General features: G+C 39.5%; 2 protein-coding genes across 12 annotated transcripts in view; both read right to left on the reverse strand.

Moving 5' to 3' along the window:
* Window positions 1-82: 82 nt before the first annotated feature.
* On the reverse strand, window positions 83-7,634 carry LOC117154237 (uncharacterized). 6 transcript variants are annotated; one of them, XM_076624226.1, is made up of 10 exons: window positions 4,178-4,384; window positions 3,964-4,062; window positions 3,715-3,863; window positions 3,512-3,641; window positions 3,242-3,368; window positions 2,635-2,742; window positions 2,474-2,514; window positions 2,331-2,375; window positions 1,795-1,951; window positions 83-1,702 (listed from the first exon to the last, which is right to left on the reverse strand). In XM_076624226.1, exons 2-10 carry the CDS (start codon window positions 3,969-3,971, stop codon window positions 1,517-1,519), a joined length of 951 nt encoding a protein of 316 aa, XP_076480341.1. In that variant the 5' UTR covers window positions 3,972-4,062; window positions 4,178-4,384; the 3' UTR covers window positions 83-1,516. The 6 variants fall into 6 exon arrangements, with proteins under 6 accessions (XP_076480341.1, XP_076480340.1, XP_076480342.1 ...); XM_076624225.1 differs by having other exon boundaries at window positions 3,955-4,062; XM_076624227.1 differs by having other exon boundaries at window positions 3,242-3,338; window positions 3,955-4,062; window positions 4,178-4,381.
* Window positions 4,789-16,522, reverse strand: part of kcc (solute carrier family 12 member kcc) — a 100,647-nt gene continuing 88,913 nt past the window's right edge. For 4 of the 6 annotated variants that reach the window (XM_033328962.2, XM_033329014.2, XM_033328996.2 and 1 more), the window contains 11 exons: window positions 14,445-14,705; window positions 14,187-14,372; window positions 13,742-13,977; window positions 13,474-13,661; window positions 13,233-13,394; window positions 11,689-13,127; window positions 11,398-11,505; window positions 11,181-11,234; window positions 10,181-10,512; window positions 9,964-10,103; window positions 4,789-9,859 (listed from right to left, as the gene is read on the reverse strand). In XM_033328962.2, the coding sequence (XP_033184853.1) occupies window positions 9,768-9,859; window positions 9,964-10,103; window positions 10,181-10,512; window positions 11,181-11,234; window positions 11,398-11,505; window positions 11,689-13,127; window positions 13,233-13,394; window positions 13,474-13,661; window positions 13,742-13,977; window positions 14,187-14,372; window positions 14,445-14,705 (3,198 nt within the window). In that variant the 3' untranslated portion in view covers window positions 4,789-9,767. The remainder of the gene's footprint in view (window positions 9,860-9,963; window positions 10,104-10,180; window positions 10,513-11,180; window positions 11,235-11,397; window positions 11,506-11,688; window positions 13,128-13,232; window positions 13,395-13,473; window positions 13,662-13,741; window positions 13,978-14,186; window positions 14,373-14,444; window positions 14,706-16,522) is intronic. The other 2 variants (XM_033328970.2, XM_033328979.2) reach the window with 2 other exon arrangements.

Consider the following 16,522-nt stretch of genomic DNA (forward strand, 5'->3'; position numbering starts at 1 on the left):
TACATTAACAATGGAGTAACAAAAGAATGGAAGAGCAGCAGGATTCTATCTATAATGGACAGATGTGATATAAAAGATACAGTTATTAAGAAAATGTTTATTTAGACAGAAAATATCGAATTTCGAATATAATAAAGTTTCCAAATTCTCGCGATGGAATCGGTTAATCTTCTTAGACCGAGTATTCTTCTCTACATGCATTTTCAAGAAGGAATCGAAATAATATTCCAATCGACTACCGAAACAAATTGAAAAATATGCACGATAAACTTAATAAGTAAACACGTTCTCTTCGTGTTGTTTTTTTCCTTGTTATTCGGCACGGCGTCTTGACAGAGAAAAATATGATTGTGCACACGATCAAGTGTGTAAATACAAATTCGATCTTATTACTTTCTCTCGATTCTGTTCGCTCACATGCACAATGTACTCGCATTCTCAGTCTCCTGCTTTCTAAATATTATATAGTTACGTTTCGCTGTAGGTATGTAAATATTAGATTGTAACGGTATAGCTAATAATAATAGCAATAGCAATAGCAATTTTAGGGGTCATACTGAACTTGTTTGCTGCTTCTTCGTTTTCTCATACCCCTGTTCGTTATGTTTCGTTCTGTTTCGTTCTATCGGTGGCTGGAAATGCGAAAAACCTATCGTTTCTTCGAATTAAATGCATAGGTAATCGATAAGGAATTGCCAGCTTTGTGCTGTTTTATTTACACGTTCTGCACAGATCGCGCCTAATTTTATAGAGGTTTGTATTACGCCCTTGTACTACCATTACGCCAATATAATTGCGCGACGAAGCAAACATTTTTCATAGGTAAAAAGTCTTACGTGGAGTAACTACGTTACCAATAGATCCATTCGAGTATAAAACAGACAACGTATAACTCAAGTTATAATAAATACTACGCAAAAACGATACTCTAAGAGTCTTAAGTATTTTCAGACATAAAATTTCCAATATTTACTTTGCACATTCTCTGCTTTAAAATCAATGACATAACAAATCGGAGCACCTTTTATTCCGTTGGGTTGTTACATCGCGAAAAAACATATTTGCTCGAACTTATCGTTCAAGATTAGATATCGATTCTATGCGAACGCGCAAAATAGCTTGTCTCTTTCCGCTACGAAAGAAAAATTCCCGTAAATGAAGCACTACCAGTGAAGCGGATAAATATAATTACTTGTTCGTACTCGACGATCTATTGCTTGCTGCAAGAATGATTATAGTTGATACTGCGATTTTATGTTTATACTGCGTAACTTACCCTGATTCTTTAACAGCGTAAATCAGTAACAGATAATCGTTTCTCTTTTTAAAATCGCTTCGCAATCTTCTCAGCTATTATTAACAAGTAAATTCACAATTACTTACAAACTATCGGCATATATGTATATGTATATGTGTCTATACATATATATATATAGCTTTTCTTAATTGGTGATCCGCAAGTTCTTGAGAATCGGCTATAGAATTGATAGATCGGACTGTTTCGCGAATAGGAGAGTTAATTACTCGCCAGGGCTGCCATAGCACGGATTAACGCGGCATTCTCTTCACGAAGCCGTTCCCTTTCTATGGTCATTTCGTGCTGCTGTTGAAGCAGCCGAGCTTCAAGGGTCATTATCTTGTGATCCCGATCCTCCAGGAGAGACAGCAACCTTCTATTTTCTTCTTGCGCTCGTTCTATCAACTGAAAGTTTTAAACAGAATATCGTACGAGTTTGTGAGTTGTTTCGTTTTAATTGTTAGATGAAATATTCCAATAAAAAAAAGAAAAAATACTTCGTGTGGATTATCTCCTGTTGGCGTAGACAGTCTTGGTTGATTGACGGTGTTTACGGAAGCTTGTGGCTCGTGATTTCCATGATCTGACTGATTGACACTGTCAGACTGATTCAAGGAATCGAATTCCTCGTCATCTGCCTCCAAATCGGAGTGGCTAAAATTAAATGGGTAATTTTGATATATTAGTGAACGTACGTGATTATACACGGTATTGGACTGTCTATGATATTATATTAGGCACGACCCTTAATATCGTAATGTTTGATGACAATTATATATATCGTTTACCCTATATTTGTACTGTTTTCGAGTTAATTAGTTGACGCTTTAGTGTAACATGAAATACGATTAGTATGAGATCAGTGAGACATTACGCGATTCTTATTATTTCTAGATCGTTGTAAAAAATGTGTACAAAGGACTTACGGTACTCGTTACAATACGCAGGCTCGTTTTTAAAAGAATCTACTAGCTCTACCGTACTTCGTACAGGTCGTGCCTAATTGTACATAGTCACGTACAGTAGCACTTACCAACTGTGCCTATTTATACATGACCTGTAGGAAGTACGGTAATGCCTAAAAAGCAGTAGCAGTTTATTACAAATGACTACTAAATTTCACTAAAGCACTATATATAGTTTACTACCGTAATAAGATATCTCAGTGTTTTATACCTTTTGTTTCGCCTTTGAGTAAACATTTTTGCTGTCCGTTCCTGAAACATGCGTAGTTTGACATACATAGGTAGTCTCGTTTACATACGATCGACTTTTGACCGTGTTCGAAATAAATAACGAAATATCTTTCTTAAGAAGTGAAAATCACACGCACTTACTTCTATGAGTTCATGATCTAGGAACTCATTGTGGTGTGTGTTGTGTTTAGTTTCAAGACAAGTGCCACTAAGATCTTCTTCATCTTCTCCTGTACTACCTCCTGTACTCTGTAGAATTAAGTGGCTAACGAAATTACATTGCGGAGTATGAACGGGTTTGCACACAAAACTTTTACCAATATCCGTTAACGCTCGCGGCCAAACGCGATTAACGCTAGAAGAACGCGGTAAGCAGTTTCTAAGTGCAATACTACTTTGTCATACATTCCGTGTGTGTCTAGTATGATCTTCTAGAAAGATACATTCGCGCAAGACATTTCCCACAGAAATCGAGAACACCAAATATACGTTTGAAAAACAAATTCTTTTGCAGACGAACTAAAATATTCATCTCAGGTATCGATTCAAAATAATTGATCAAAGGATCCTTTGTAACGAATATAAGTAAAACAGCTCTAAATTTGTCATGCAAGATACAGAAATGATTAAAAGATTTTTATCAGATGAGTATAGGTGCAAGAGAAATCCTTATTTTAAAATCCGGGATATTGCCGCGAGAAGTCATTAAGATTTTGGGTCCTTAACGTGACTGGAAACAGTGACAAACCTCCGTTGATGGCAAATGTACTACTCCGGTACTTCGTCTCTTCTCTCGAAGCTTCCGTCGATCGCGTTGCTGCTTTCCCTTGTTTATGTGCGTTGGCCTGTGCAAACAGGATACGACACTAAAGACACTAGAACCAGATCCAGAAATTGTTAACAAACCGCGCAAACTCTATGCTAGATCTACTTAGTCGTATTTAGAAGACACTTGTGCTTAGCGAAAACTTCTTCCCACGAATACCTTACTTAAACGACGACCCTTTTATTTACTCACCGGCCAGTCACTCGTTTGTCCTGTTTCCTCATTATTGGTTTATTCTGTTGATTCTCATGTTCAGGTGGAAGCACACTGTTTGAACTCGTGTCACACACACCTTGAGATTCTTCTACATTCTGTGCACCCTCTACGAACAAAGGCAATTGAATATAAAGCATCGTAGAGCACAAAGTAACAAAACAATGAACATATATCGTTACTTTGAAAGTTTATGGAAGATGAGTCTCCTGCCCTGGGTGGAACGACCCGTGCCCTTGCAGTTCTGATCCTAGACCTCCTGGATGTTAGCTCGAAGTCATTGTCAAAATCCTCCTGGCTGACGGAGCTGGACGCCATGCCGGTTATATCGCTGGGAAATAAAGTAGCAAAATTGAACTTGACTTGATGATGATAGGCGATTATAAAAAACTGCGCAAAAAGAATTAAAAAAGGGCTCTTACAAAAAATACCTGGACATTTGAACAAAAGAGTAGGTGATGATGTGCGATACCTATGTTGGACCAGCACGATATTTGGAGGCCAAAAAGCGAGTGCTTGATTAAGTTTGTCTAAGGGAAAGTCACAAGGCATGAACCGCTATTAACTACGAGCAAGTGCGTGCGCAATAAGATGATAACACAACTTCAATAGGAAACAAAGAGCAATTCTTAAGGTATTAGTCACCTGTCGAGGTGAGTAGTCTTCACCTAGTTCCACTGCCAATGTCGTGACTCACTACCAACCTATGTGCAATTGACAGCTGTCAACCATTGAAACATCTATAAACACGTATGGCCTGTACGATTACATAGTTCAAAGATAGATAGGCATATCGATCGTTCATACACCTTTGCTAAAGCACAATCTCCAATGCGTAAATTCAATGTCACTAGGGCAATGATCGCTACAACGTGAAATGTCACTAGATAGGTAAAGAACTTGGAAAATCACTAAACGCGATATAGTGACAGAAGCGTACAAAGTTACTAGTTAAGAAAGATAAGGAAAGAAAAATAAATATGTTCAAAAACTTTGCTCAACTATACATAAAAAAGTTTACCGTTTAAGAATATTTCAAGGATTTAAAACAAGAAACACGTTGCACTATATTTTATTGTATCGAAAGTTTTAGTCTGTAGTTGGTATTTAAAAATTAAAAGATTTACATCTTTCAGAAGCCAAGAACAGATAATAATAGACATTTTATCTGATAGAGAATTTAAGTTTTCAAAAAAAAAAAAGAGAAAGGAATGATTCGGAAAATGATTTATGCAAGAAAGATAGTAAACACTGAATAGGTGTATGTCGTTTATTTATTGAATCGATCTGATCGCAGATATAGTTTCTTCATTCATTATATTTCATCTTCCATAAGTTAATTACAAGTACTCATCGTCGTCTATAATCTAAAAGGGTATAGGGGGTAAAGTTATAGGTAATTTTTTTCACAGTATTGACTCTATTACATATGCTAACCAGATGGCTAAAGTGTTTGTATCTACAAATATATCTTATATTTCTTTCCTATATACATATATACATATATACACATATGTATAGAATCTGTATATGTGCATATCTATATATACATATATTCATTTTATAATGCACCATCTCGCACTCTCTTTCCCTCTTCCATATCCTCTCTTTCCTTTGTCATTTGCTCTTCAACGGCTAACGTGTAACTTCCGCTTCGTGTATCGGAAGCACGCAGTTCCTCTCTTACGCTTTTATACATCTTTTTCTTAATGTTTGTTTTTTTCGCTTCTTGTAACTCGAACTCTAAATTTGTGTATGTATGTGTATACGCATGTGTGTGTATGTTGTGTATGTGAGGAGAAAAAACTAAGTGGTGTCGCCACGAGCGAGAGTAGACTTTGGTTTCTTTTTTTCTTTAAGAGGGCTAGATTCGGTGTATTTTTTTTCTTTTTTCCCCTTTTTTTTAAACGAGATATTAAGATTTAAAAGTATATACGTATGTATATAGTATCTGACGCTTGATTTGACACATATGATTGAGGTCTCGAGCAAGTTTCTCTGCTGCTTAGCTCGCATCTCACAGCCTAGAGGTGATTTAAACCAGACGCGGGGCCCGTTCACAACGAACCGCATCGCTACAACGACACACGATAAATCTCCGACAAATGCCAAGCTCGCAGGTTTATATATATATATCCATATACTTCTTTTCCATATATATAATATATATATTCTTCCTTCCTTAATATTTTCTTTCTCTTCTTATGCTTACGTAACGTGTACATATGTATGTCCGTGTCCATATGGTCAATTGTGCATTTTCCAGTAAATACAACATAGTAAAATATTAAAGCGACAGCAGAATACGCTGCAATACTGTTTGATCTATGAAAAAGATGTTTCTCTTCTCTCTTGTTTTCTTTCTATTTCTATTTGAACCATGTCTCTTAGATCCATACCAATCACTTTTTCATTTTTCGCTTTCTCTTTCTCCTGAAGTCTACCCCTATTTATATACAACACGTTTACCGTTTATCTCCCTTTTTCTCTCTTATAATTCTCCTCCTCTTTCACTGTTATTATCTTTCTTTGACTTCCATTCTCTACTCTCGCGATAAACTTTTCTCATAGTCAACACGTCTCGTATAAACTATGCGGTGCCGATGCCTATCAGATAGGCAAGTACACATAAAATATATGGTAATCGACAAGTGAGTAACGTATTAAAATTAGAAAGTACATGTCACAACATTGTGGACGATACATAGAGACAGAGGGAGCGTCTCACGAACCTTCGCCGTCTTTTCTCGTCCATCGGCTATGGACTATCCACTTTTTCTTTCTTTTCTTCATCGCAATTGGAAACAGTCCTATTGGTTCTTGGAACTGCTTCTTCTTTTCTTTCTCACTTGATTCAACGCATGTTGACGATGAGGTAGATAAAGAAACGTATTTCATTTTTATACGTGACGCTCTCGTACAATTAACGTATCTAATTTGGTTCTCTAAATCTTTTACATATTAGATATAGGCCTGGTAATTTCGCTTGTTCCATTTTTTTCTTAAATCTTTATGTTTCTTTCGACGACTTTATATTTGAGTCTGTATACAAAATGTTTCAAAAACTAGTTCAGGCTTAAGAATGGACAATAAAAAAATCTCGGTCATTTCGGTCCCATTCTAACAATAAATTCATTTGCTGGTGAATACGATTTTATGGATTATCAGATCGATGCAGTAGGCTGCAACAGTCAACCAATAAGATTACATATGTCGTTCATATTAATGAAATAAAAACTCGTAGGACGCTATCATATTCCTCGTTATCCGATTACATGAATACGAAAATCCTCAATTCATTCTTTAAAATACTTGTACAGCGTCAAACGTAACGAACGAAGAAAAGAACAGTATAACTTCCATGCATTGTGTCCTAGCCGACTGTAAGTGATTATGAAGGTTCGTCGAGTGCTCGACTCTCTTGTTTCGATTAACATCATCCGGAACCGCGATTTGTCTGCGGCTTTCAATTAAGTAGACATAGTGTGTATTGACGAGCATAGTAAAAGTTGCACGCTCGAACGTGATTACTCCACTCTTTTTTTAAAAGATTTTTGTTCGTCAACTTTTTCTTTCTCTTATTTTGTAGATAAACTATACGTCATGTACATATAAGTATATTTATATTCATGTGTATATATATATATATGTATATATATACATATACATAGATAGTGCCTATCTAAAAATGAGATACGGCAGAATTTCGCGCCGCGTATGAAATGTGACATGCACACGACACTTAAATGCGACAGATTACAACGCTACACGCTATCCTTTGATGAAAGTCGGTTAAAGATCCTCGCGAAAAATGTGACTCATTTATTTTTGGCATTCACCGTTCGTTCATTCTGTGACTCTATGCAGGCGATACCGTGAACTCGTTCTTCTTTTTAAGGTTATCACCGTGATGGTTACACGCGTAAGACGCGCACGCACGAATGCACTCCCTTTACATACTTACATAGACGTACTAGAGCCGTGAATCGAACCGGTAGGCCTTGGACAGTGTAAACGCGAACCTAGACGAAGATTTCAACGCGCAAGAGGTTGAGAAGTACAATGGAAAGAACGAATTTCAGTCCTGTAGGTAGGAGATGCGTGAATACTCGCCGTGTTTCCTCCGTTTGTCGTTCGCGGCGCTAGTTGGAAGTAAACGCTACGGTTTGAACTTTTATGGGGACGCAATGTCGAGGTGCCGAACAGTTTTCGGATTTAGTATAGTGAAATATATACATATATATACATATATATACATACATATATATGTATAGATATGTATTATATATAAAACGATGAATGAAAAGAGAAATTTTTTCTTCACATTGATGCTCACATTGTGCGTCCTTGTGCTAGCAATTTATTGCTAACGTTTTAGGTTTACCGATGCATTTAATAGATCCGTTTTATCATTTAAAGTTTGGATTCTAGTGCTATAGATCAATCACTGATGTTACATCGATCATCTATGATAGATTAGTATGTCTTAAGACTTTCGCGGAATATTTTTTTTTTTTCTTTGTAGTACATTAAGAAACTTCAACTCTATGGATAGTACTACTATTGCTAATTCCTCGTGTTAATATCGATACGAAGAATGCGAATTAATAACTCGAAAAAGATTTCGCGATATATATATATATATTATATATAGATATATATAATGTATATATATGTATATATATACTTTCCTTAGGACATTTAGCGTTAGAATTCTTTAATCGTAAGTAGATCTATGTTTCATAGCGATGTAGTGATACGGATTCGTAATTTTAAGTAAACTGTGAACTCGTATTGCTATTAGAATCCTGACGTCGTATCGATGTTAAGTGATATAAATTAGTAATTTCAAGAATACCTTAGCACTATACTTTGTTTCTAACACACCGAAAGTCTGAACTTCTTTTTCTGCATCGATCTCGTTACCATTGATACTTGTACACAATCTTAAATAACAGTTTGGAGAATATTCTTTTTTTTTTCTGGCAGTGACGTACTTTTCTTTATACGTCAAAAATTTGTTACTATTTCTTTGACAATAGTGTGGTTAATTTCAATAATATTTATTTCATTAATTAAGATATGGATTTGCCACATTCTCTTTGTCACATTTTCAGATACATTTTCAGTTCTGCGTCCGCATAAAATCGTTCAACGCTGGCAACGTTCGTCCTAACTTTCGCCACGTAGGCGCAAAACGCGCGCGGATATTCGCGCAAACGCAGGCGCCACTGCTCGTCGGCGTACTTCACCGCGCTATCCTAGGCTACCCTAAGTTCATCTATAAGCAGTAGAATTATACATATCTATTATACTCTCTATAACGACAATGCGTGTAGAAAAATGAGCCTCTCGCGTCTTTGGTTAAACGCGAAGCATTTAGAAAGTATTCTGGCAGTGGTTTTCGTAGATGCTTCGATCTTAGCCTCGGACCAAAAATTTTGATTTCAGTTTCAAATGGGAATATAATCGTCGGAGTCGTATCGTAGTGAATTATACTTTTGTTTCTTTATTCTCGAGACGTATCTGTCTCTTCTTTGATTCGACCTTCCGTATTTCCCTTTCGATTTCCTTGGTTTCCGTCGATTGAAGATCGAAACGTTGTCTTAGCGACGTAAAAATACGCTCCGCTTTGTTTTTCTATCTTTCCTCTCTGAAACACTGTTTTGAGAATCCGATTGTATAATGACAAGGTCGAAGTATGCTCTGTGTGCAGCCCTCTGTGCTAACTGTCTGTTGGGTGGTCGCACGTGTAACACGTGTGACACGGATAAAAACCACTTTTTGTATTTTAAAGTCTCTAGCCTCATCGAGAAAAGGGACGAGTGTAAAATAAGATAGATCCTACGTTTCCTAGTTTACGCGTGAAATTCATTCGAAGGAATTTATCTTATCCTTTGGCATGTCACTTTTGGCCTTCTCGTCGAGGGTCAGTTTCTTTTCTATTCTTTACCGTATAACAACTAACGTTCTCGAAGCGGGTACGTTGGTGCCCGGTTTGGTATCCGCGGAAACAGCGTCGTTGATCTGTATCCAGTACTTTTCATCCGATTAGCCGGGCTATTACTGTGTGTGTGTGTGTATGAATGTGTGTTCACAACGCGCAACGCAAGTGACTGCTCAGACAATGGCACAAGAGCAACGTGTTCCGTAGGGTGAAGTAGTTTAGGTCTTTCAGAATTAAACTAGATTTCCGCTGTCGCGAGGCGATTACTTCGATTGCAGCCGGTCTAGTTCACGAGTAGATGGTGATAACCTCTCGTCCGCCACCACGCACCATCAGCACCCTCTCCAGACCTTCGGTAAGAACCTCTAGGAATTCCATGTCTATGGTGCGTTCATTAAGGAAATTAAAAGAAAGAAAGAAAGAGCAGAAACAACAGAGAGGCAAGAAGCATCTGTTATTCAAGTGTCAAATATAGAAAGGATACAGTTTGATTCACGTTCCACTGAGGTGTCCCTTGGTGGTCCAGGAAGATTCAGGATGACTAACTGAGCGTTTTTGCTCTTCTTTACGATCACCTCGTTCAGTTTGATGGAAGTGTGCATACGTCTTACGTTGCCCTCGTCCCTGAAGTCATCATCAACCATTTTTTCAACAGAGAATCTCTATTGGATTTAACGAGTCGTTATATCGTGATTACTCACGGTGTAATTGCAGGTTTCTTAGACTCCGGGCTATCAGTTTTCTTCTCCTCGTTTTCTTTTGCTTCTTTCTCCGTGTTTTCCGTGTTATCCTTGTTCTCCTGTTTCGGCGATCCACCAATTAATTTCGCTTCCTCCTCGTTGACCTCCTTGGCTTCCTCTCCGGTTTCGTTAACTTCTCCTGGCTCTCCCTCTTTACTCGCCTCCGTCTCTTGCACCAGTTTCTCCTGCGCCTCGTCCACCGCGTTTGGATTTTGGCTTCCAGGCTCCTGGAATCTCACCTTGGTGGCAATCTTCACGTCAACATTGTGGTGATGGTCCACGATCGCCTGTACCTGTATCACGTTGATCAAGTATCAACGAATCTGCGACCAACTACCATGTCCCGAGTAGCAGGAGACAGTCAAAGTGTGTCGGAAAAGACGACTAACTCTAGCATCAAAGCACTCTATAATGATCTGACTAAATGAACGATCGCTAAATGGAAGCATTCTGGGCTATGAACGTGCCAATCAAAAGCTGAAACATTTGGAGGTTCTCAGGAGGCCCGGAGACGGTTGTAAAACGTAGTCATGAGAAGCAAGAAAGCAAACTGGTGGAGGGATCCATTGCAGCAGTATTCCAAATCAAAACGTTGCGAGTCAGAGAAAAAGAGATAGACAGGCAGATATAATATTATAATTCGATCGATTAACCGGCGAGGAATCGTGTATATTCTGGAGCGCCGATTCCTACGTCACCTCCAAGAGTTCATTTTCTCGATATGGAAGTGAGTTAATTCGAGTCGAACGTTATATTATCGCTTTTGTATGTATGGCGTATGTACATGTGTAAGTTGGTCAATGCGAATGAAATCGATCAAAAGTGAAATGTGATTTTCTTTTTTGTTACGAAAGTTGGAAACGAGGATTCGTGGATGACACTCGTGTGTGTCTTGGTCATAGTAGACACAAATATAAAGGGGATAAACAGACGAAGGAACTCCGGGAATTTTCTGACAAACCAGAGGTAAATTTTCTTCAGCGGGTACCTCGTTGAAGTCCACCAATGTCTGCACCTTATCCGTGACGAGCACGCAACAAACAGACACATACCGATCAGTAATCGTAATATATATATACACATATAGGCAGATCTTATACTACATATACACATTGCATTTTTTTTTTTTTTTTTTTTTGCTTATGGTTGTTCATCGGTTTCGCGATCTCGTCACTTACCACTCCTAGGGACTCCTTCTTGTTCAGCCGCAACTCCCGCAGCATCTGGTTCCTCTGCTCCATCATCAAGGTTCGCTCGTACGTGTACGCGGATATGTCGGAATCCATCTATGAATATTACCATTAAATGAATAATAAAAACAATTAGTCGCGCATGATGAATTAGAGTCGCCATATTCGTTTCCGCATTTGGTTCTTTCGAACGATGGACTTAGACAACTTTGTTCCATCGAACTCTCTATCGACGATTAATCAAAAGAGTATTAAGAAGGGTTAAGATACACAACTCACCATCTCAACGATCTCCACCTCAGCTTCGATCCTCAAATCGTATAGGAACTTCTTCAAGTCTTTCTTCATCTGAATAGAATTATCCTCCATCTGTGCTACGGTGAAAATCCTCATTTTGCAATTCTTCCATGTGCGATGTTGCTTCAGCAGGAACGGTAACAACATCAAGAGACCACCATCGTGAACGATCCACCAGACATCGATATTTCCCACCACTTTCTCCGTCGAGTCAGGGAAGAAGTTAATTCCTTTAGGCACCAAAAGAGCCATCCTGGCTGCCGCGACTGCTCTGACGGTCTGCAAGAATCCCCTCCAATTCCTTTCCTCCTGCGACTGCTTCCAGCGATAGGGCCAGCCAAGGATCACGGTATTAGGCTTCATTCCACCCAATCCAGTCGTTTGGATCAAAGAACTAAGTCCATCGACAACGTCCCTGACAACCAATACGTCCACGAATCCTTTCACCTTCTCCTCTCCCATCGTTTTGCGCAGATTCACCTTTGCAGCCAGAATTCTACCAGTGTTTTGAATGTAATCTCCGCCAATGCAGCTGACGCAGATCGTGAGACCTTTACCAGCCTTCAGCTGACTGGCAAACGCGAATAACTTGCGATACTTGGGCACCAGATCGTCCGTCAGTTTGGCCAAGATGAGAATCTGTGGCCGCCAATTCTTCGTATGAGGTGGTCCTTCTTCTAATCTTAAAAGAGAATAACGAGCGGCGGATAGAGCCAGACCACGGATCCCGTCACCCCATTCCTTTTCAGCGCCGCAGTATTCGATATATTTGTAAATGCACCCAGCCATTCCCATGGCCAATAAAGCATAGTACCAGCTGGTCATGAACATGATGGCGATACAGAGGGACAGACCGAGGAATGAAAGACTCCAGTGGTAGTATTTAAATCTTGGTCTCCAATTTGGTGTTCTGAGAAGAGTCTGTAGAGCGCAGGCCAGGTTCACGAAACCGTAACACATCAGGAAGAACATGGATAGCAAGGGAGCCAAGTAGTCGACGTTGCCAAGGAGAATGCCACACTGACAGATGATGATCGTCAATAGCAGAGCTCTCGTAGGTTCTCCGCGACTCGAGCTGGTGGCGAAGGGAGTCAAGAAAGGAATGATACTATCCTTGGCAATGGCTTGAAGCAATCGCGGAGCGCCTGTTAAAGATTGGAGACCAGCACCGAGGGTGGATAAGAAGGAGCCGATCAAGATGACCCACTGATTGGGCCAGGCCATGTTCGCTACCACCAGTTTGCCACCGATACTTTGTCCAAACTTGTCTCGAAGTAGAAGGTTATCTACCGTACCGGCAAAGAGCAGGACACTGGACAGGTACACTGTCGAGGTTGTCAAAATGGCGCAAATAGTGCCGATGGGAATAGATTTCTGAGCGTCTGCGAGGTCACCCGATCTATTGGAACCAGCCATGATTCCTGTGAACAACATATAACAGTAACTAAACGCTTTAGTCACGTTGGTGTTCAATCTTCGATGTTGCAAGATTCCTAGAAACGATAGGAGACTTCGTTACAACTTGCCTGTGACCGAAGGGAAGAAGATACCGATGAGAATGGTGAAGGTAGTGGTAAGATCGACCTGGATCTGGTTATACGAAGACGTAGCCATTTGGTCCATGTCCTTGGGATCTTTTCCATAGGCAATCAATTGGCCTTCGTCTTGGAAACTGTTCCATATGTTCTCTAAACGCCATAAAACCAATATGCTTAATATAATCCACCATTTGCAGGTCACTGGAAGATCATGTTCGAAGGTGCCTACCTAAAAATACACCACTGGCCAACCCGCGAATCCCATTCACGATAGTCACATTATTTTCCACGTAGTAAGGATCACACTTGGTAGTGCTGTTTCCACAGTAAATTTGATGAAGAACTCCGCTGACGTTTTTATTGCATTCGGTCAGTACATTGATATCCTTTAACAACCTCTTGCCAAGAATACACATCCTGGAATGCAGACAAGAACGTTGGTGAAGTTGTTTGGAAGGGAATTTGGCGCAACGAGGATTAATTGTATGTCTATGTACTTGAGGGACTCGTTGCCGTAGATGTTGTAGAATAAGCCGACATAGACGGCCACGATGGAGAGGATAACGCAGGCTAGGGCGACCGTGGCGAACTTGTTGACGAACTTGACGCCGATGAACACGATGGTGCCCATTACTATAAGTAGACACGTCCCGTATACTCGGAAGTTATTATACATGATGCTTGGGTCTTTGGTGAAGTCACCGAATATACTGAGCGACGGCGCCATGTAAGTCTACGACAGACGAAGCGTTTACTTTCAGTTGGTAGAGAGATTTTTGGTTAAAGTGTATGAGAAAGCGATAAGATGAAACGGAATCCTATTTTGTGGTTGCTAGAGGGAAATTTTAATCCTTTGCATTTCGATAAGTTCCTAACACGATCAATTAACACTCTTTCGTGTTGAGAGTTTTTGAATCCCAAAGGGAAGAATTATAAATTTACCAAGACAATTTCAACAGCACCGATAATGTACATGGCAGCAGCTAAGGTGGTACCCGTGTAGAAGAGCATTCCCACAGCACCACCAAATTCTGGTCCTAAACTTCTGGATATCATGAAGTAGGATCCTCCGGCTGGTACCACACCATTGGTCGCGATGGCACTCATGCTGATGGCGGTCAGCATTGTCTACGTGGACAGAGAAATATAAACATCGTATATAATTAAAGAAAGCTCCGTCGCCGTTCTATCGATACCCACCACGCAGCAACAACATAGCACGATGAAGAAACCTTGAATGGCGCCTGCCGTCCCAACGACCCAAGTCAAACGAATGAAGAGAATAACACCGAAGATATTTTGGATGCAGGGCAAAAAGACACCGATCAAGGTACCCATTCGTGCTCCACTTTGAACAGGCGAAGGTTTGGCGTCCGGATCGGTTGCAGCTGGAATCGTGTTGCTGTAATCCGACAGGCGGGTGAGGAGCGTAGAGATTCGAGGGCGGACTTCCATCTCTTCCTGAAAGGAAGAAAATCGGTTTATAGTATCTTGTTCCTTATCGACGTCAAATTTAGGAGAATGATATAAAAATGGTCAGATTTTCAGAGAGTACGCTGTAACATCTAGGGGAGAATGCACAATTTGAACAGCTTAAGTTCAAGCATATTAAAAGCCCCGATAATGGTCAGGCTAGCGTGAAACATCTGGTTAATTGGATCGCTTTGAAACTGTTTCCACCTGATACACAGGCAGCCCAATTTCTTGGAAACATAAGCTGGCCGTAACAGGCTATGAGATTCAGACAGAACATTATCTCTAATATTTCCAACACGAAGGTGAGCCCATTTTAATTTATACTCTGCAATATCTTACGTGATAAATTCATGTACGATCCCTGTCGTATAAAATATAAAGCGTTAATTAAAGCTTCTATTAATAAAGCTTCTATTTCAAAAATAAATAACGATTCAGTTTAGATCTATGATTCCAATTTAGAGTTAAAAAGATATTAAGAACCGAGAAGAAAGCTGGCTGATATATTTAAGTCGGTCTGATCAGGCGCGTACTTTTCTACTACTTTGTTTCGTAAACGTTCATACTTTACAATGGTAATTTGAAGAATCGAACAATTTGCTTTCAGGCAATTGGCTGAGCTCGTACTATCTATTCTACCTACGACGTTAAGTTTCATTATAAACGTTATATAATTCTATAAATTGATAAATTGCAATACATTGGCTTTTACGTTTCTAAGGGTGTCCGTAAGTAGAAAAGAAAGCTTTTAACTTTATGAAGTCGTACAGTTTTCAAACTTTCGAAGTTATTAATGTTTCGAAAGAGTGAAAGTCTCCAACATTCGTTATCACGTCGTCTGGTTTGTCTTCGTTAGCAGGAAAACAGGTCGAGGAGCGGTTAAAAGAAGATACCGGATTATAAATATTCAGTGTGACAGAGGAAAGACGATACTGGGAGGAAATTTCATCCCGTCCAGACGGAAAAAAGTCGATAAATATACCGAACGGTCGTTTTAATTGGACTGGCGATGATACTGTTTGCGGATTAATCACTCAACGTGTTTAATTAATTGATCAACGAGACTTAATTCATTGGCAAAAGGAAAAATCCGCTAGATTTCCGACCGTCGGAAAATATTTCCTATAAAATGCAATTCACGCAGTATCGCACGAATTTTTATTTCGTAGGAATCTTGTCGTCAAACGCTTTGTAATCACAGAGGAACTTTCATTGAAATTCCTCGGCAATTCTCCTGAATATTCAGCAAAGAATAATTAGTTCTCGAGGAAGAAAAAGCTCTTGCTAAAGCGAGTATAAACAATGAAAAATTAACGTGTTTCTTCAACGAACAACTTCAAAGTAAGCATTCGCTCGGAAGAAACTTCTCGGACGAAAATTATTTCTCTCGGTAAAGTTTTGCAAAATGTTGCTTCTAATTTCCACGCGGTTCTCCTGGTCCGAATTTCAACGAGCTGCTTTACGGCGAAAAGTCGCTTTCAGCATCGACACGATGTTACCAGTCTAACCAGGGAAGCTCATCGAGCGGGAACGCGCGATAAGGCGCTGTAGGATTCGATTTATGTTTGCGTCAAAGTGTAGCGAGTTTCGACCAAGTTTCTCACCTGTTTCTAATCCAATTAGCATCCTATCTAAGCGATACCATTAATTAATTGTTAGCCCGCGAGGAATCGATAATCGATAAGACGGGGGACAAATCTAAATAGATCGATGGATGGAAGATTAATAGTACGCATTTGTAGGAAGCAAAACGGAGGATTTCTCTCCGAATTAACGACGTATCGACCTTTTGAATTTATGCA

Source organism: Bombus vancouverensis, chromosome 14 (genome assembly GCF_051014615.1).
Source record: "Bombus vancouverensis nearcticus chromosome 14, iyBomVanc1_principal, whole genome shotgun sequence".
NCBI classification, from domain to species: Eukaryota; Metazoa; Arthropoda; class Insecta; order Hymenoptera; family Apidae; genus Bombus; species Bombus vancouverensis.